This window comes from Rhinolophus ferrumequinum, chromosome 15 (genome assembly GCF_004115265.2).
Source record: "Rhinolophus ferrumequinum isolate MPI-CBG mRhiFer1 chromosome 15, mRhiFer1_v1.p, whole genome shotgun sequence".
Lineage (NCBI taxonomy): Eukaryota > Metazoa > Chordata > Mammalia > Chiroptera > Rhinolophidae > Rhinolophus > Rhinolophus ferrumequinum.
Window position 1 is genome coordinate 38,529,546 of NC_046298.1, and position 17,383 is coordinate 38,546,928.

At 51.7% G+C, this 17,383-nt stretch overlaps 1 protein-coding gene across 1 annotated transcript in view; it reads left to right on the forward strand.

Annotated features, from left to right (window-relative positions):
• The window catches only part of SAMD4B (sterile alpha motif domain containing 4B), a 34,687-nt gene that overhangs the window by 11,316 nt on the left and 5,988 nt on the right, over nucleotides 1-17,383 (forward strand). Inside the window, exons 2-6 of the mRNA XM_033127383.1 lie at nucleotides 1,073-1,475; nucleotides 11,097-11,567; nucleotides 16,105-16,344; nucleotides 16,655-16,764; nucleotides 16,919-17,005. Of these exons, the coding sequence (XP_032983274.1) occupies nucleotides 1,280-1,475; nucleotides 11,097-11,567; nucleotides 16,105-16,344; nucleotides 16,655-16,764; nucleotides 16,919-17,005 (1,104 nt within the window). The 5' untranslated portion in view covers nucleotides 1,073-1,279. The remainder of the gene's footprint in view (nucleotides 1-1,072; nucleotides 1,476-11,096; nucleotides 11,568-16,104; nucleotides 16,345-16,654; nucleotides 16,765-16,918; nucleotides 17,006-17,383) is intronic.

Consider the following 17,383-nt stretch of genomic DNA (forward strand, 5'->3'; position numbering starts at 1 on the left):
GGAGACCTAGAGCCAGAGACACTTAGGAAAGGCTTCAGAGTAGTGTCCAGAAAGCAACCAATTGCAGAATAGGCCTGTTGTCTGCCCACTTGACACTGCTTCTATGTAGTTCCTGCCTAAGAGAGGAATTTGAACACTTTCTTCTCTGGAGTTTTTGACTTTTGATGTGTCCCCTTCTCAGGTTGACATCCTCTTGGCTCTTAGGTATCTGGGTGACACGCTGGGATCTCTGGTAGCCAAGGGGAGTTCCCAACCCACTGGACTTGCTTGGGTCAAAGTTGATCCTCAGGGGAATGAAGACGAGGGCTGGAGAGTCAAGATAGTGGGATCTTAGACATCAGAGCTGCACCTTTTCCACAGTGGGAGAGCTGGATTGGAGGAGGTGAGATCTGCCTCGCCTGTTGGAGGTATTTGGAAAGGCCCCTGTCCGTGCCCTTACCCTTGGGCACCCAGACAGTTCGCTGATCAGGGAGCTAGCCACATACCTGAGATCTCCACTTGGGGTCACCAGCCCACCACCTACCCACATCCTAGCTTTGTGGGTCTTAGCTTGAAATATAATGTAAAGACCCCATGGGATCCTTTTAGCAGGTGAGCAGTCTGTCCAGCTCTCGGAGGAGGTGGCCAGAGACTAGCAAGGTCAGGGCATGTGCTTGGGGTCACATGTCTGCTGAGTCATGTCACCTGGGGCCAGGTCTCCATTGATTCAGACCTTTTATCATAGTGTGTGGCCTCTTCTATTTCCCATTCCTGGAAAATCTTACCAACTTATCCACTGTTTTAAATCCACACTCCTTTGGCCCTATGCCAGCCACGCCTGAGGGGCAGCATCTTCTTCGTCTAGGGTAGGTCTCTTGAGTTCCAATCAAGCTTTTTCTCTGGATCTGGAAATTGGAGGGAGAATTGTTTTAGTATCTGGTGGTGGTTTCACCTTCCTCCCAGGAGCTCAGCACACTCTAAAGAAGGCACCCTGAAAGAGGAAGGCAGGAGGCCTCCTTACCCTCTCCCCTCATGCTCACCAGCCCAATTCCTGCCCCTTCATTCTGTCTGACCCCTTTGCTTCCTGTTCTAGGAGCCTGGAGAGGTGTGGCTGGACCAAGACCTCCCCCGATGTGAGCAGGTTTACTCCTCCCACCACCACCTGTTGCCACCACGCCAGGGAACGTTCTCAAGCCCTGGCCTTCAGGGGAGAGGTAACAGGAGCCCGGAGCCGAGACCATGTGACGGCGCTGGCCCTCGCCACCGCCGTCCCCCCCACCCTGGCCCCAGGCCCGGCACCATGATGTTCCGAGACCAGGTGGGCATCCTCGCTGGCTGGTTCAAGGGCTGGAATGAGTGTGAGCAGACGGTGGCCCTGCTGTCCCTTCTGAAGCGGGTCACCCGCACCCAGGCCCGCTTCCTGCAGCTCTGCCTGGAGCACTCATTGGCGGACTGCAGTGACATCCACCTCCTGGAGTCGGAGGCCAACAGTGCTGGTGAGTCCACGCCCAGAGAGGGGAGCGCCGCCGGAGGGGTGCCTGGGGCGAGGTCAGGGAGGTGCTAAGACGTGGGCACTAGGTTTGTCGGTTGTCGGGAGTCCCTGATCCCCCAAGTCATCACCTTGGATCTCCTGTGGCTTTGTTGCCTGGTGTCCTCAGGCATGGGATGGGGACTCCTGGGGGAGGGCACAGCAAACTGGAAACTCCCCATAGCAAAGGAAGGATCACGCAGAGTGGCTTATCGGGGCAGCTGAAAGGAGCAGGCTAAAGTCATTACCTCCTATGAAAGCGGGGTGGAAGATGAGCACTAATTCATTTTTCATGCGCTAGGAAATCAGAGCTAGGAGGGAATTTTAGAAACTTCCAAATGTACAAGTCATCTTTTACTATGCTTCACTCCTCAAAGGTAGGTTGGACTTAAAGCATCAACAGCTTCAAGAGAGTATTGAATTTAGATGCAGTCCATATTAGCTTCCTAAGTACTCATTAGGGAGATGCTCTGTCTCATGACGTTGGCCTTAGGATGGTTAAGCCAGACTTTTCTAGAAGCTCTCCTTAGGACCCAACACATAAACAGGAGTCAGGCCCGAGCACCATTTCAAAGGGCACCGCTGACGCGATTCTGGCCTCCGGGCCTCAACGGCTTGGCTGGGGGAGAGCTGCTGTCCTCACTGACGGGGGAGAAGTGGCGGCCAGAGCACAGGGCGAGTTGTTCACATCTGAAAACTAGCTGGAGAGGGCAGCCGGGACCCATGGAAAGTGTTTCCAGACCCTTCCCACCTTCTTCCGCATAATACAGTTCACACTGAGCCCTTACGACAAGCTAGGTACTGGCTGTAACTTGTATGGAAACTTGGAAAGCAGTGTTCTTTGGTGGCTCTAGAGTCAGACTTTCTAGGTTTAAATCCAAGTTCTGTCACTTGCCATAAAACCAAGTAACTTAACCTTTCTGAGCTTTGGTTTCCTCATCTTTAAAATCAAGTTGATAACTTCAGGGCGGTTGTGAGCTCTGAGACTAGTGCCAGGCAGGTAGTAAACACTCAGTAAATGTCAATTGTTGTTCTTATTGTTATGGGTGAGGAAATCAGCATGGGCCGTTCGGATTGGGGAGCCACAGAGCTGCCTGGCTCTTTCTCATCTCCCCAGGCCCCCCTGTCTCAGCAGCAGTCACCTTCATTTTGTTCAGTTTTTATGTACAAGTCACAAAAGCACCATGGTTGCCGGAGAAGGCGGTTCCTCAGGCCCGCAGTCACACCGGCTTAAGTCCCGGTCTGCTGGACCGTGAGCAGCAAGAACCCAGCTCGGCTGCAGCGGGCTCAGCTCAGCCATTTCACATCCTCCACCCTGCCAACCAGGAAGGGCTCCCTGCTGCTCTAGCACCAGGGACGGGTTCTGTGGTTATGGTATGGCCCTGCCCCGTAGTGGGGGCTCCTTTGGGACAGGCCAGTGTCTTACGCGGCTTTGTCCCACATTCCCACCGACCCCCCTGTCCTGAGCAGGCAGTTAGATGAGCACTGGGTGCCGATCGTGGCTCTATGTCATCCCCAGTAGTGCTTTTGGCTATTTGAGCATTTTCAGTTTTTGCTTTTATTTGTAGAACTTGTAGTAAAATCAAACCATGTGAAAGGTGAAAAGTGAGGTCTCCTTTCCAGACGTCCATGTTCCCAATTTGTGTATATTTTGTGAGATATTCTGTGCATGTATGAGCACATACATGTTCTCCCTCCAGCCTTTCCATTGTTTTGATTGTTTTAACACATAGAACAGAACAGTGCATATTAACCAGTTTGCTTTTTATATAACTTAACAGTATAACTTGAAGATCATTCCATATTCAGCACGTACATATATACCTCGGTGTGATTAATGGCTGCTTAGTAGTAAGAATAGGTAACGTTTATAGAGCCCTACCTGCATAGTAAGGTAGGTCTTACTATTTCCTCATTTTAGAGACCTGGAGAATTTAGTGACTTGCCCTGGGTTGTACACCTGCTCAGAGGTGGGGCTGGAATTTGACTTTAAAACTCTTGCTCTTGACCAGTGTAGGCTCTAACCGCATGGTATGTTCAGCCTTACTCTTATAAACAATTCTCTAATGTCTGCCCTTTAAGCATCCCTAGGATAAATTCCTAGAATTCTCTGGGACTCCTAGTTTGAAGTTATGTGCATTTACATGGCCCTTGACAGAAATGGTACACTTTATGCCAAGAACCTGAGGCTCGCCCCAGATGGTTGCATTGGTATGTTGAAGGGAATGCCTAGTCAGGGTTGAGAATTGCTGTGGAATGAATTGACTAGTGAGTGCATGTATGAATCAAGATCTTTATCCACAGTCCCATGTGAGATGGTGAGACTATAACAAGCTGATACTTAGATAAATGGAGAAGTAGGGAAAACTTAGAAAGAAGAGAGGGAAGGCCATGGTATGCTCCAGAGTCAACAGGAGCCCTGCTAGGATTAGAGAGCAAAGCATGACTGGAGAGAAATTCTGTAGGGCCTTGAATGCCTCTTCCCTGAAAGACATGGGGGCTCCGAGACCAAGGAGGCGTGTGTCTCCTGACTTGCTCCCACCCGCAAGTAGAAAGCCCCCCTGGCCTTATTTGTGAAGGAAGGAGCTGCTTCCAGGGCTTGGGCGCCTGCCTTGTGGAAGGAGCTGTGCATCCTCTGACTGTTTCGCCGCCTCTGTTTACTATGCCCTTCCCATTCCCTTGTATTTCCCAAACTTACGTCATGGTCAGAATCCCCTGGTGGCAGAAGAGGTGACTGTTAAAAGCCAGGTTCCCGGGCCCCTTACCCACACCCGCTAAGTTAGAATCCCGAGGGGATGGGCCTGGGAACAAGTACCATGGGTTCTTTTGCTGAGCAGGCAGTTTGAAACAGGGTGCCTGCTGGATGATTCATTTGTTGTAGGACGTGAGAACAGGAGTCGGGACACCCAGAAGTTCTAGATCCAGCTCTGCCACCAAACACCTCTTGAGACCCGGGCCAGCCCCACCCTTCTTGTGCCTGAGGATTCACATCTGGACAGTGAGGGCGTGGTTCTAGACACTCTCCCAGTATCTCTTGGGCTCTGAAAGAATGTGCCAAAGAAGGCAGAGTTACAGCCAAGCATGTTGCTCTGTTTGGGGATCCAGCACATTCTTTTACAGCAGTGGTTCTTACTATTTTATGGGGTGCCCCTCCCCCGAATCTGTCCCTCCTCCCCACTAAGATGCACACCTACCCCAGAAACCAAATCTTGATTTCAGTCAGTCCACCAATTCCTCAGTAAAAGCTGCCCGTTCCAGGGTCTGAAGTTCTTCATCTTTGCAGATCCCTTCAGGTCAGGAGACTGAACAGTGAGGCAGTTCCTTCTGCCTTTTTCTGGGTTTGTACTTCATGTCCCACCCACCCAACGCTGCTACTTCCTGCGGTTCTCCCAAGGAGACCCTGGGCTCAGGTTTGGGTTTGGGGCAGAGCTGCCCACCTGCCCACCTCCTCAGGAAGGGTGGGGAGTAAAGAGGGTTTGATCTAGGCGAGTGGGTTCCAACTCTGGCTTCATGTCAGAATCACCCAGTTTTTTTATAAAAAACCTGAGGTCTGCGTCCAATCCCCAGAGACTCTGTTGTTTTCTAAGCTCCATAATTGGCTCTGTGTGCATCTAGTGGAGAACCACTTGTCTTGATGCTGATACTGATTCTAGGCGGGCCCAGAACGTGGTGAGGGTACTGTCATGTGACCTGTAAGGAGTGGGGGCTGTGGACGGTGGCTCTGTTCTGGGCTGTCCTTTCCTCAAGCAGCTGGGAGGGTATAGGGAAGTCCTCCAGCCCAGGCAGCTAGTGTTGGTTTCATGGAAGCAGAATCTGAGACAACACCCTAGAACAGGCAGGGAGAGGCCCCAGGATTCCCCTTGTGGTCATCCCTGTTCCTTCTCCCAATGCTGTCTTCCCTGCCTGTTTGGAGCTGTAACTAATCCTGTCTCTCTGTTTCCCTGATTCTTACCCGCAGCAGAAGGGTGGGGCCAGGGAAGCTGAAATCCCCTTCCCTCCCTGGTCCTACAGCTTCCTGGGCCACATTTCCTATAGTTCTTTCGTCCCCCTGTCCTCTGTTTCAGAGACCCTGTACCCAGCAGGTTTAAGCCCCTCCCTCTCTGGCTCCTGAATCGGGTGAGGAAACTGAGATCAGGAGGGGGCCGTGGCTGAGTGAGTCACCAGAGCTCAACTCTCATGCCTCCACCCTCCCCTTTCAAGCTCTACTGACACAGTTCATCAAACAAAAATGTAAGCCCCTGACCTTCCCCGTCTGTGTGAGCTGGAGTGAGGCAGAGAAGGGCGTATTTGGAGCCAAACCCCAGTCCCTCTGACTGGTGCCTGAGGCTGCCACGATTTGTTGCAACAGCCCAGCACATAAAAATGGGTTTGCTCTTATGGCAGTCTCCAAGATATATTTAGCTCCTGTGAATTGCCAGGACCCAGGGTCGTGACCTACCTAGCTCTGGTCACTTGGCCAAGAAGGGCACTAATATTCCCAGTCTCCCTCATCTTCTCCATGCCTTGGAATCCAGGTTTGCAGCTTGGGCAGAAGCAGCCATTGGCATCACGGCATTCCCCAGCCTCCACCCCCATCCGCCCACCTCCAGAATTTCATCATTGCTTGTTGTACCTCTAGCTCAGAAAAACCAGCATCGTGTCTGTTTTTGGTAAATAACTGCGTGAAATTCCCCACTGTTAGTAATCTTAAGGGGGAGGCCCAGATGTGCCCTCCTATGAGAATTGCCCCCCCTAGCCTGGGAACAGCATGGGCTCTACATCTTCAACCAGGAGCAGCAGGTGCTGTGCACAATTATCTCATTGAATCTTTACAACAATCCTGTGACAAAAGGGCTTTTACTACCCCTGTTGTACAAAAGAAGAGACCCAAGGCTCAGAGACGTTAAAGGACTGGCCCACAATTATGTTGACCGAGGTCATGGAGGCAGAGCTGGATTGCGAATCCAGGCAAGTTTGCCTGTTGCGCTTGTGCTCTCTTATTCAGTATACTCTGCTAGGACGCAAGACAGAATGACTTGAGGTCAGGGGGTCCTAGAGAAGTCACATTGTATACATACAGATACCCCTGCCTTCCAGGGGACCCATCTGGGTCCAATTGTACCCAGTATTTGTTAAGCCCCTGCTATGCCTCAGCTCTGGGCCAGACTCTTCTGATCTGGGCAGGAAACTAGAAGTTCCATCCCCACCCGTCATCTGCAGCCCCAGCTGGGCTCACCCCAAGGGGCCTGAGGCTGCACTAGTTTTTTGGAAGAGTTCCAGTGCTCAGTGATGCTTCCCAGTTATGGGAGGCCCGCCCTCCCCACCACCGCCACACGGACACAGGAACACACATTTCCCTAGGGTCAGCCTTTATTCGTCCAAAACCACTCTCCCCTTTCTCCACAGTAGAACAAGGTCCTTCATTGAGCCTGACCCTTGGGGCTGTTCTGTCACGTCCCCTGGCAGTACCAGAGGAGAATCTGTGTCCCTTAGCCCTGGGGTCCTGGCAATACTCTGGGGTGGGGGAGGGACTAGACAAGGCTTCTCTCTGTTCCAGTTGCCTCTGGCCACCCTGCAGGGCCTAAACAGCAGTGATGGAGAACATCAGGGTAGCGCTGAAGGCGGAGGCTAACTGCTAGAGAAGGGAGAAAAACACGTATCATTGAGTCACGAACTGAGTGCTTCCCATGGACAGGCTCTGTCAGGTGCTTTCCGTGCATTGTCTCCCTAAATCCTCGGCAGCCCTATAATCCCTCTGACGGAGGAGGAAGCAGTTGTCTGTGCAACTTCATGACACAGCTGAGCTGCAAGTCCTTGACTTTCTGTCCCTAATCTTCATCGCTATATTCTTTCTCATCAAGAACTAAAATCTCAGGGACTATGTCAGGGAAATGGGGTACCAGGGAGTTCCATCCCATGTGATACAGTGGCAGACAGAGGTGGGAGGATGGGAAAGATGAAGACTCTCTAAGGTCAGGAAGGCCCGTCCCACCTTGGGAAGATCCGTAAACATGGAGATGACCTAAGAGACAACCTTGTGGTTGTGGGGAGCTGGTTTGAGAGAAAACGGATGGAGCGGGTGAGGTTTCCGGCCTCCTCGTAGCAAGTCCTGAAGGGCATCTAGAAAGCCAGGGACAGAGAGAAGAAGAGAATGGATACTGGAGAGATAGTAGAGGCTTGTGGGTAAAGTTTCTCCAGACAGGCCTGGGTTCGGATCTTGACTCTGTCACTTTAGGGAAGTGACTTTACCTTCTCAAATCTATTTCCTCATCTACAAGATGGGGATGCTGAAACAGGCTTGAGGTGAGGATGAAAATCAGCATGCTCTTAGAATAGTGTGTGGCTTATAGGACATGCTCGATAAACACTATCCGTTATTTCTATTATTGTATAGTACAGTAGTCACCCCTCACCCGCAGTTTTGCTTTCCATGGTTTTAGTTACCCATGGTCAATCATGGTTCGAAAATATTAAATGGAAAATTTCAGAAATAAGTTTTAAATTGTGTACCATTCTGAGTAGTGTGATAAGATCTCGAACCATCCCGCTCCACCCACCTGGGATATGAATCATCCCTCTGTCCAGCGTGTCTGCACTGTACACACTACCTGCCCGCTAGTCAGTTAGTAGCTGTCTCGGGTATCAGCTCATTTATGAGATATTTGTAAGAGAGAGAAACCACATTCACATAACTTTTATTGCAACATGTTGTTATAATCTATTATTAATTGTTAATTTTATACTGTGCCTAATTTATAAATTAAACTTTATCATAGACATGTATGTACAGGGAAAAAATAGTATATATAGAGTTTGGCACTATCCATGGTTTCAGGCATCAAATGAGGGTCTTGAAACATATCCCCCATGAATAATGGGGGGATTACTGTATTAGTATTCTGTTTTTGCCAGTACTACGGGCATAGCATGAGTTGATGACCCTGAATAAATAGATACATCCCTGGCACTTCAACAGACGTTTTCTAGGAAGCTTGTAGCAGAGAGGCCCAGGCCAAGAAAATGTGCAGTTACATGGCCAAGAGTTGGGAGTTGTGTGTGATTATTTTCGTAGAGCTACAAATTGAAGCAGAATTAGAAGTTTGTGTGAATTCCTAGGCCATAGATTTCCAAACAGGTCATTAGAAGAAAGAGAGGTGCAAAAGGTGTATTCTCAGGTTTTTATGCAAGGCTCCCAGTGGCCTGGTGTTGGCCTGTAGTCTGGGCGCATGCGACCAGAGGTTCTTGGAATCTTAAACCCTAAAGAAGTTGGTTTGAGACGCCGTCAGATGCCGAGGGGTCCAGATCAGGGCTGACTTTAAATCCGGGTTCTGAGGCTCCCCTTCTGCACGTGCCCGTTCACAGCCTCTGTTTTCCTGGGCCAAGAGTTGTGTTGTGCCTTTAAAAATCTCTGTGGGGATTTGAAAAGAAGGAGCTACGGTAAGATAATAACTGTGATGCTAAAAGTAGCACTTACTTTGTGCTCTACTTTGTGCTGTGGTCTCGTGTAATTCATAGCAGCCATGTCAGGCAGGCATGAGTCTGAGCCGCACTTCACAGAGAGAGAAAGTAGAGCTCAGTAACTTGATCATATTTGCCCAGAGTCCCATGGTCGGTAAGTGGGAGAGGAGGGACCTAAGCCACATCTCTGCCTTTTATTTTTCATCACCCACGCCTCTGGGGTCCTCGCTCTGTCAGTTAGACTGACCTCCTCTGCCCCTTCCAGGACCTCACCAATGGCCCAATAGCTGACCTCTCAGAACAGCCTCATTAGGTGTTTGCAAATTGTCACCTTGGCTACGGGTATGAGTTCCGCTGCCCGAGAGTGAGGGCAGAGTTGGCGCCAGTCGTTGATCATTGTCTCTTTTCTCAAGTATTGGTATTCTTGGTCTCTTTCCTGTGTGCTGTCAGCATTACCCCCCAGTCCTCCCGTCCATTGAGCTAGTCATGGAAGAGGTAACATATTTTTCAAGGAGGACACTCAGACCTGTTACAGTTGCTCCCAAGGCCTCCTTTTGTAGCCATCCTGGGGTCTTATTCTTAGGGAGCACCCTTCTGGGTCAGGAGGGGAAACCTGGCTCATCTCCACAGGACAGACTCAGGCCCTCAGACCGTGGGATTGGAAGGAGACGTCACCAGGTCACTACAGCATGGAGTAGCCAGGGGAGGCTTCCCAGAGGAGGGCCGGTTTAGGCGGTCAGAGAAGACGTGGATTTGGATAGGAAGCAGGGGACTGTTGCAGGCTATAGCCTTGAAGCTCAGCCTGAATGTAGAAGCTTGGATGAGTGCGGCATGGAGACAGCCCCAGGGAAGAAGGGGTGTCCTGCTCTGAGTCTCTGTCGGGAGGAACAGGAGGTGGGGAGTGTCCTGGAAATGATGGGGATGTTGGCCTAGGAGTTCCTGGACTTGAGTCCGTTGTTGCTGGCGACCGTTACAAGCTCCTGGTCAAGAACACGACGTCCTGGTGTGCTTTAGGAAGACAAACCTATCTGGGCTTATGGGACAGCTTGGAGTGGGGAGATAGAGGCAGCGACCAGTTAAAAAACAACAGTGAGCATTTATTACATATATTCTATATGCCAGGCAACTTTCCATTCTTCATTAGCTCTTTGAATCTCAGAGCAACACTGTGAATTGGGTACTGTGTCTCAAAATTTTTCAGGTGAGGAAATCAGTGCGAGGTGAGGTTCAGGATGACTTGCCCAAGGTCCAGCTAGTAAGGTCCGGGGTCCAGACTATCTGATTGCAGAGCCCAAGCTTTTTTTTTTTTTTTTTTTTTTTTTTTAAAGATTTTATTGGGGAAGGGGAACAGGACTTTATTGGGGAACAGTGTGTACTTCCAGGCCTTTTTTCCAAGTCAAGTTGTTGTCCTTCCAATCTTAGTTGTGGAGGGCACAGCTCAGCTCCAGGTCCAGTTGCTGTTGCTAGTTGCAGGGGGCACAGCCCACCATCCCTTGCGGGAGTCGAGGAATCGAACTGGCAACCCTATGGTTGAGAGGATGCGCTCCACCAACTGAGCCATTTGGGAGGCAGCTCAGCTCAAGGTGCCATGTTCAATCTTAGTTGCAGGGGGCAGAGCCCACCATGACTCGAGGAGTCGAACCAGCAACCGTGCGGTTGAGAGCCCCCTGGCCCATGTGGGACTCGAACCTGCAGCCTTCGGAGTTAGGAGAACGGAGCTCTAACGCCTGAGCCACCAGGCCGGCCCCCAGAGCCCAAGCTTTTAACCACATATTCCACTGTCCTCCCCAGTCAAGAAAGAGGCTGTTTTGATGGGGGAAAGGGATAGAGGCCCTAAAGATAAAGGGCAGGGGTGCAGCAGGAAGAGTAGGCGTGGAGACAGCAGGAGGAGCTCAGATTCCACAGTAGCAAGTTTGGCTGATGGGGAGCCACAGCAGGTTTTTGAGAGTAGGAGTGATGAAACCAGGAAAAGTTACTCTGAAAGCAGGGTGAGTGTGTTTGATCTCACCTATATGAGGATCAAGGTTGTGGGTCATGAAAGGAGAAGGGAGAGGAGACTGGAGCTGAGGGAGCAGGCTATAGGCGCCTCTCCTAGGCTTATAGAAGTTCGCCACCTCTGCTCCCCTAACATTCCCATTTGTCCCCTCTGTAGCCATCGTCAGCCAGTGGCAGCAGGAGTCCAAAGAGAAGGTGGTGTCCCTCCTGCTGTCCCACCTGCCCCTGCTTCAGCCACGCAACACGGAGGCCAAGTCGGAGTACATGAGGCTGCTGCAGAAAGTGCTGGCTTACTCGATTGAGAGCAATGCCTTCATCGAGGAGAGCCGCCAGCTGCTCTCTTACGCCCTCATCCACCCGGCCACCACCCTGGAGGACCGCAACTCGCTAGCCCTCTGGCTGAGCCACCTGGAAGAGCGGCTGGCTAGCGGCTTCCGCACCCGGTCTGAGCCCACTTACCACTCACGCCAGGGCTCAGATGAGTGGGGGGGCCCTGCAGATCTGGGCCCTGGGGAGGCAGGGCCAGGCTGGCAGGACAAGCCACCCCGGGAAAATGGACATGTGCCCTTCCACCCATCCAGTTCGGTGCCGCCAGCCATCAACAGTATTGGGAGCAACGCAAACACAGGTGAGGGGGTAGGGAGTCCTAGGAGGCAGTGCCTACTTGAACAGGGTCAGCTTAGGCTCTCTTCACTTGCTCTGTGGCAAGTCACATAACCTCTCTGGGCCTCAGCTTTATGAGGCAGTGCAGACATTGTGAATTGGCGTTCCCAGAGTCATCTCTCTCCTACAGACATGTTTACCGAGCCCAAACTCAACAAAACTTTGATTTTGTTTGTTGTGTTTTTAAATAAATTTGGTGATATAAGGAATCAGGAATTTTTCCTTAAAAGTCCACATTTTGGCTTTTCTTGAAATGTCAAAAGATCTGGTGGCTCAAGGCCTGTATTCCTGGTGGCAATAGTAAGATGGGGTTTAGTATTGGTCACCCCTTTTAAATCCTACACGTTTCCCAGTCAGCCTCTGCTCCTACCACCCTGCCCTTGGGCGTGTCTGATACCTGCCTGGGCTCTGAAGGCGTGGAGTTAATGACCACACTCTGAAGTCCCTTCCAGCTCAGACATTCTGGATTTTTGTATCTGGCCTCAACTTAAAGCGTCGTTTCTGAGAAACCTGTGTTTGTAAGCCTGTTCGTGCAAGATGTAATTCTCACTGCATTAGTAACAGTAGGTAACATTGTTGAGCATTGACTGTGCTGGATACTCTTTTATAAGCACTTTTCACACATGCTGTCATTTAATCCTCATGGCAACATATCATTAACCCCATTCTGTAGACAAGGACACCAAGACTCAAAGAGATGAAGTCATGTGTTCAATGTCACATACGGAACAAGTGGTGGAACTGGCCAAGGTTCAGACCCAGGCAGTCTTCTGCCAGAACCTGCCTCTGACCACTACACCGGCCTCCAACTAAGTGGTTTTGAAAGGGCCCTTTTCGTAAGCACCCTGGAGGCTAAGGTGAGCAGGAGGAACTGTGTTCCAGTAAGTTTTTGAAATGTTAGTTGAAATGAACAGAAGAGATGGTGGCATTTCCAAGGCTTGGTGAAGTGCCGTGACTTGACTCAAGGCATGAGGTTTTTAAGATTATCCTCAGGGTGGCCGGCTCCCTTTGGTGGGCACGAGTTAAACAGGCCAGGAAAGAATGGCAGTAAAATGTCATCTGTGCCAGCCGGTGGGGTGAACCCTGGGTCTCCGGTGCCCAACTTTGAGGCACCTGGTACACATCAGTTACCCCCTGAGCCTCTTTCTTCTCTAGTTAAATATGGATGTCCTGGTCACCTGCCTCTCTCCCAGGTACTGACGAGAATCAGGAGAGATAAAGAGATAGGGGGCATTTCTGGGAATTCTTGCAACCCAAGGTGTTTTCCAGTCTTAGAGCATGACAATTTCTGGGTCCAGGGTGGGAGGATTTAGTAGTAATGATAATTCTGGCTAAAATATATTGAGCATTTAGGCTTTGCCAAGAACTGTTCTGAGAACTTTATACCTGTAAATTTATTGGCTGAGTCACAGAAAAGTCACGGTGGTGTGACTTGTCCAAGGTGGTGTGGCCAGAATTTAAATGCAGGCAGTCTGGCTCCACAGCTCATAATCTTAACTACTATGCTACCCTGTCTTCACCTCCAAGTGACCCTCCCGAAGATGCTCAGACCTCATAAAGGGGAGGGTGCCCATACGTTCCTTCTCCCCATGATGCGGACAGCAGCTACTGCAGGACCTAGCCGGAACAGTGTTGGACAGGGGCTGTGAGCCAGAAGAGAGAAAGGAATTGGGCATTCCAAGTGGAGAGCATAGCATGAATTGAAAGTATAGGGGTGGCAAATTAGCGGAGGGGACAGTGTGCAGACAGGTCTGGCAGGGCTGGAGAGGGGCAAGGATTTAAATAAGAGCAGTAGCAAACATTCATGTTGACCGTGTGCCTGCCCCTGTGCCAAGGACTTCACGTGGAAATGGAGGCAGGGGGCAAATGAACTGACTTGCCCAGTATCATGCAGTTAATCGATAGCAGAGCCAGGATTTTTGTATTTTCTTTTCCTCCCTTCTTCCTCCCCCACGCACTCCGGTTCCAGCCGTTGTTCCGTTGTCTCTCAGTCTAGTTGTGTAGGACACGGCTCCCTGGCCCATGCTGGTATTAGGAGCCTTGCACTCCCCCCGGCTGAGGCGGTCTGTCGCCGGTTGTCAGTTGCCTGCTCCCAGCAGCTCCCGGCAGCTCTTGCCGGCTGTCGGCCACTCACGCTGGCCACCGGCAGAGCCAGGATTAAACTTAGGTCTGTCTTGACTCCCAGATCTCAGTATGTAAGGGCCACATTCTGTGGGGGCCTTGAGGGATAGGATGAAGCTTTTCAATTTCAAGCAGTTATAGGAAACAGGAAATTACTAAAATGTTTTTGAATGGGGAGCAAGGATTGGCCTGTAATGGCAGGCAGGGTGGGTTTGCGGTGCTGCCAAGGACAGACCAGGGTTCCTTAGAGAGTGTGAGGCCCTGAACCTCCGGCCACCAGCACTCCTATTTTTATAGTCCTCATGCTGTGGTGAGCCTCCACCCCAACAGGCCAAGCAGGACTCCTCAGGAGCTGCAGGCTCAGTCCAGTCAGGGTCATTGCCAGCCCTTTCAGCCTTGCCTGTCTCCTTCATGGCTGAGGATGGAGGAGGCCAGAGGCACCAAGACAGGCATAGAAAGGCCTATGCTGAGGGCTCCCCAGCCCCCAGTGCCCAGAGTGTGCTGGCTGCTTCTAGGCGCTCAGAGGCTTGGAAGGAGCCCTGAGCAGAGGACCCCAGAGGTCACGGGCAGGGCGAGAGCCTGGCCTTACAGGGAGGTCAGTGCACTGCCCTCTCCCTCAGGTGACTTCTGTCTAGGAGTGTAGATACTCTCACAGGTAAGGGAAGGTGCTTTAGGGCCTGTACTGGCTGATCCTCCTTCCTGATGTCGGTGGAGCACCAGCGGAAATCCTAGCCTTTCCATCAGAAACAAGGCTGGGGTCCTTCTGCCTCTGCCTCCCGACTCTCTGTGGGAACTGGGGCAGTGGGCTTTAGTTCCCTGGGCCTTGATGTTCTCACCTACCGAGGTTGAGGTTTTGGGCTTTGTTTCTTTTTCTTTGATTCAGGGTACTCTCGATTACCTGTGTGAAGCTCAGAGGCCCTGTTGGCACTCAGGATCATGGGCGCCCTCCTTTAGACATGTAGGAAACTTTGAGGGCTCTTGTGTATCGTGCCCTGCTCCTGGTGCAGGCGATGCAGACATGACTGGACAGGGTTGCCATCCTACACAAGCCCAGAGTCCAGTGCGTGAGCGAGGCAGTGTAGTGAAGAGGGCAGTGAGTGCTGGGCTTGAAGTGGCAACAGCACAGGGGCCCAGGGAATGCAGAGAAGGAGCGAAGGCTGAAGTGGCTGGCAGATAAGAGTGGACGAGCGGTGAGATAGGGAGAGGGAATAGCATGTGTAAAGGTCTAGAAGCTGTGGGAGCCTGCCCTGTCCATAGAATGGTTAAAGATCAGGTTGGAGCCCTCTTCCTACCTCAGGAAATGGGATGGTTGGATGGATGGATGGATGGATGGATGGATACATCCATCCTGTGGAAGAGGGCCTGGATTCACCCTGATTTGGGGTCAGTCCAGGAAAAATTTGTGGGAGGTGGTAAAGCCCAAAGACAGAGATGTTAAGGAAGGAGTTTATGTACCTCCTTCGTTTACTTTACAAGTACTGCTGAAGAAACTCCTCTGCTCCCGGCCCTACTGTAATTCCTGAGGGTTAATGATGTCTGAGACAGGACAGGTCCCTGCTATCACAGATCTTTCATTGTAGCAGGGGCGTATAGTTAATAAGCAAGTAAACAAACAACTAGATACGATCATTTCAGGTGGTGATAAATGTAAGAAAGATAAGACAGTAATATGATAGAGTACCCAGGACTGATGGGGACAGCTACTTCAGAGGGAGGGTTCAGGGAAGGCCATGGAAGAGGTGACCGTGACGCTTGCTGAGACGAGAGCTGAGGGAGCCAACAGCTAAGATCAGGACTAGAAGAACAAGCAAGTGCCAAAGTCCTGAGGCTGGAACGAGCTTGAATGTTCCAGGAACAAATGGGGTGGGAGGCAAAGGCTTGAACCAAAGGGTGAGTTGTGGGAGATGAGAGTCAGCGATGAGCAGAGCCGTGGAAGAGAGTGTGTGGAAGAGTTTGAATTTTATTCTCAGCGTGAAAGGAAGCCACAGGTGGGATTTAAGCAGGGACTGACTTGCTCAGATTTGCGTTTTTAGAAGGATCACTGCGGCTGCTGTGAGGTGAATAGACTTTAGGAGGCAAGAGGAAAGGCAAGAAACCGGTTAGGAGGCAGTAATTTCAATGAGGGGCACCATTGCCCTCAGACCAGGTGCCAGCAGAGGAAGTGGAGAGGTTCGGAGAAGTGGCTGACAGCTTACTGATGGGCTGGGGGGGTGGGGGGAGAGGGAAAGAACAGTATCTGGAAGTTCCCCTCAGACCCTAGGGTCCCTTCTCCCTGTCGGATTCTGGGGCTGAGCTGCCATCCATGGCACTGACTGGGGGGCATGGTCTCCTGTGGTCAGATCCCTGCGCCTGACCTCTTGCCTCTCTCCCCCTCTGGCCAGGTCTCCCCTGCCAAATCCACCCCAGCCCGCTGAAACGCTCCATGTCACTCATTCCCACGAGCCCTCAGGCCCCTGGTGAGTGGCCGAGTCCAGAGGAGCTTGGGGCCCGAGCCGCTTTCACCACGCCCGACCACGCACCCCTCTCGCCCCAGAGCAGCGTGGCCTCCTCTGGCAGTGAGCAGACGGAGGAGCAGGGCTCCAGCCGAAACACTTTCCAGGAGGATGGCAGTGGCATGAAAGGTACAACGGGAGGGCAACACTAGGACCCTCCAGAGATTTCTGCAGAGCTTAGAGGACAGGAGAGAGCTTCTGGCTGCCGCCTGACCTGTCCCATCCCCCACTTCCCCTGTCCCCCCACCTTCGAGAGAAGGGTAAAACTCGGAGGGGAGTAGACAATCCCTGTCCTCAGGGCTCAGACTGAGCAGAGACTTCCCCCACTGAGCCCAGTCCGATGGGGGAGAAGTCCTTGCCCTCAGACTCTCCAGTCTGACCAGAAAGCCGGGACACAGAGGTAAGTGACAGAACCTCTGCCCTCCCTCCTTTTCTACAGATGTGCCCTCGTGGCTCAAGAGCCTCCGCTTACACAAGTACGCAGCCCTCTTCTCACAGATGAGCTACGAGGAGATGATGACGCTAACTGAGCAGCATCTGGAGTCTCAGGTAAAGCTGAGGGGACCAGTAGGGCGGGTGGCGGCACCATTTTGACAGTACCCTTGGGACCTGACACTGCTCCGTCTCTTTGGGCCTTGTTGGGGCACCCCAAGTACCTCTACCTTCCATTTCCAGCTTCTTGTCCCCTTCTGCCCTACTACAGAATGTCACCAAAGGTGCCCGCCACAAGATAGCCCTGAGCATCCAGAAGCTGCGTGAGAGGCAGAGCGTCCTCAAGTCCCTGGAGAAGGTGAGGACCTGGTATCTTCATCACCAAGGTCAGCTGGCTGCCCAGCGGTACCAGAAGACGAAGGCTCTGGGTCATTCTTGCCGCCCTGTGGCCTCCCCTTGGGACTGCCCCAGCCCTAGGCTCTGGGGACCAAGTGCACATCGGATCACGCACTTGCCTGTGGTTAAAAGGCTCCCTTCTGTCTGTCCCGCTGTGTGTTTCCAAACTCTGTCAGTTGACTCTCTCCTTTGCTTTTCCACTTCTGACTGGTCTTTCTGGTCGAGTAGAATGTCTCCTTGTGTGTACGGTCTCACTTTCCATTTGCGTTCTTACCTCCTCACCCTCCTTTTGTACCTGCCTGGATTTGCATTCTCTTTGCCCTTCCCTACCGCTGGCCTT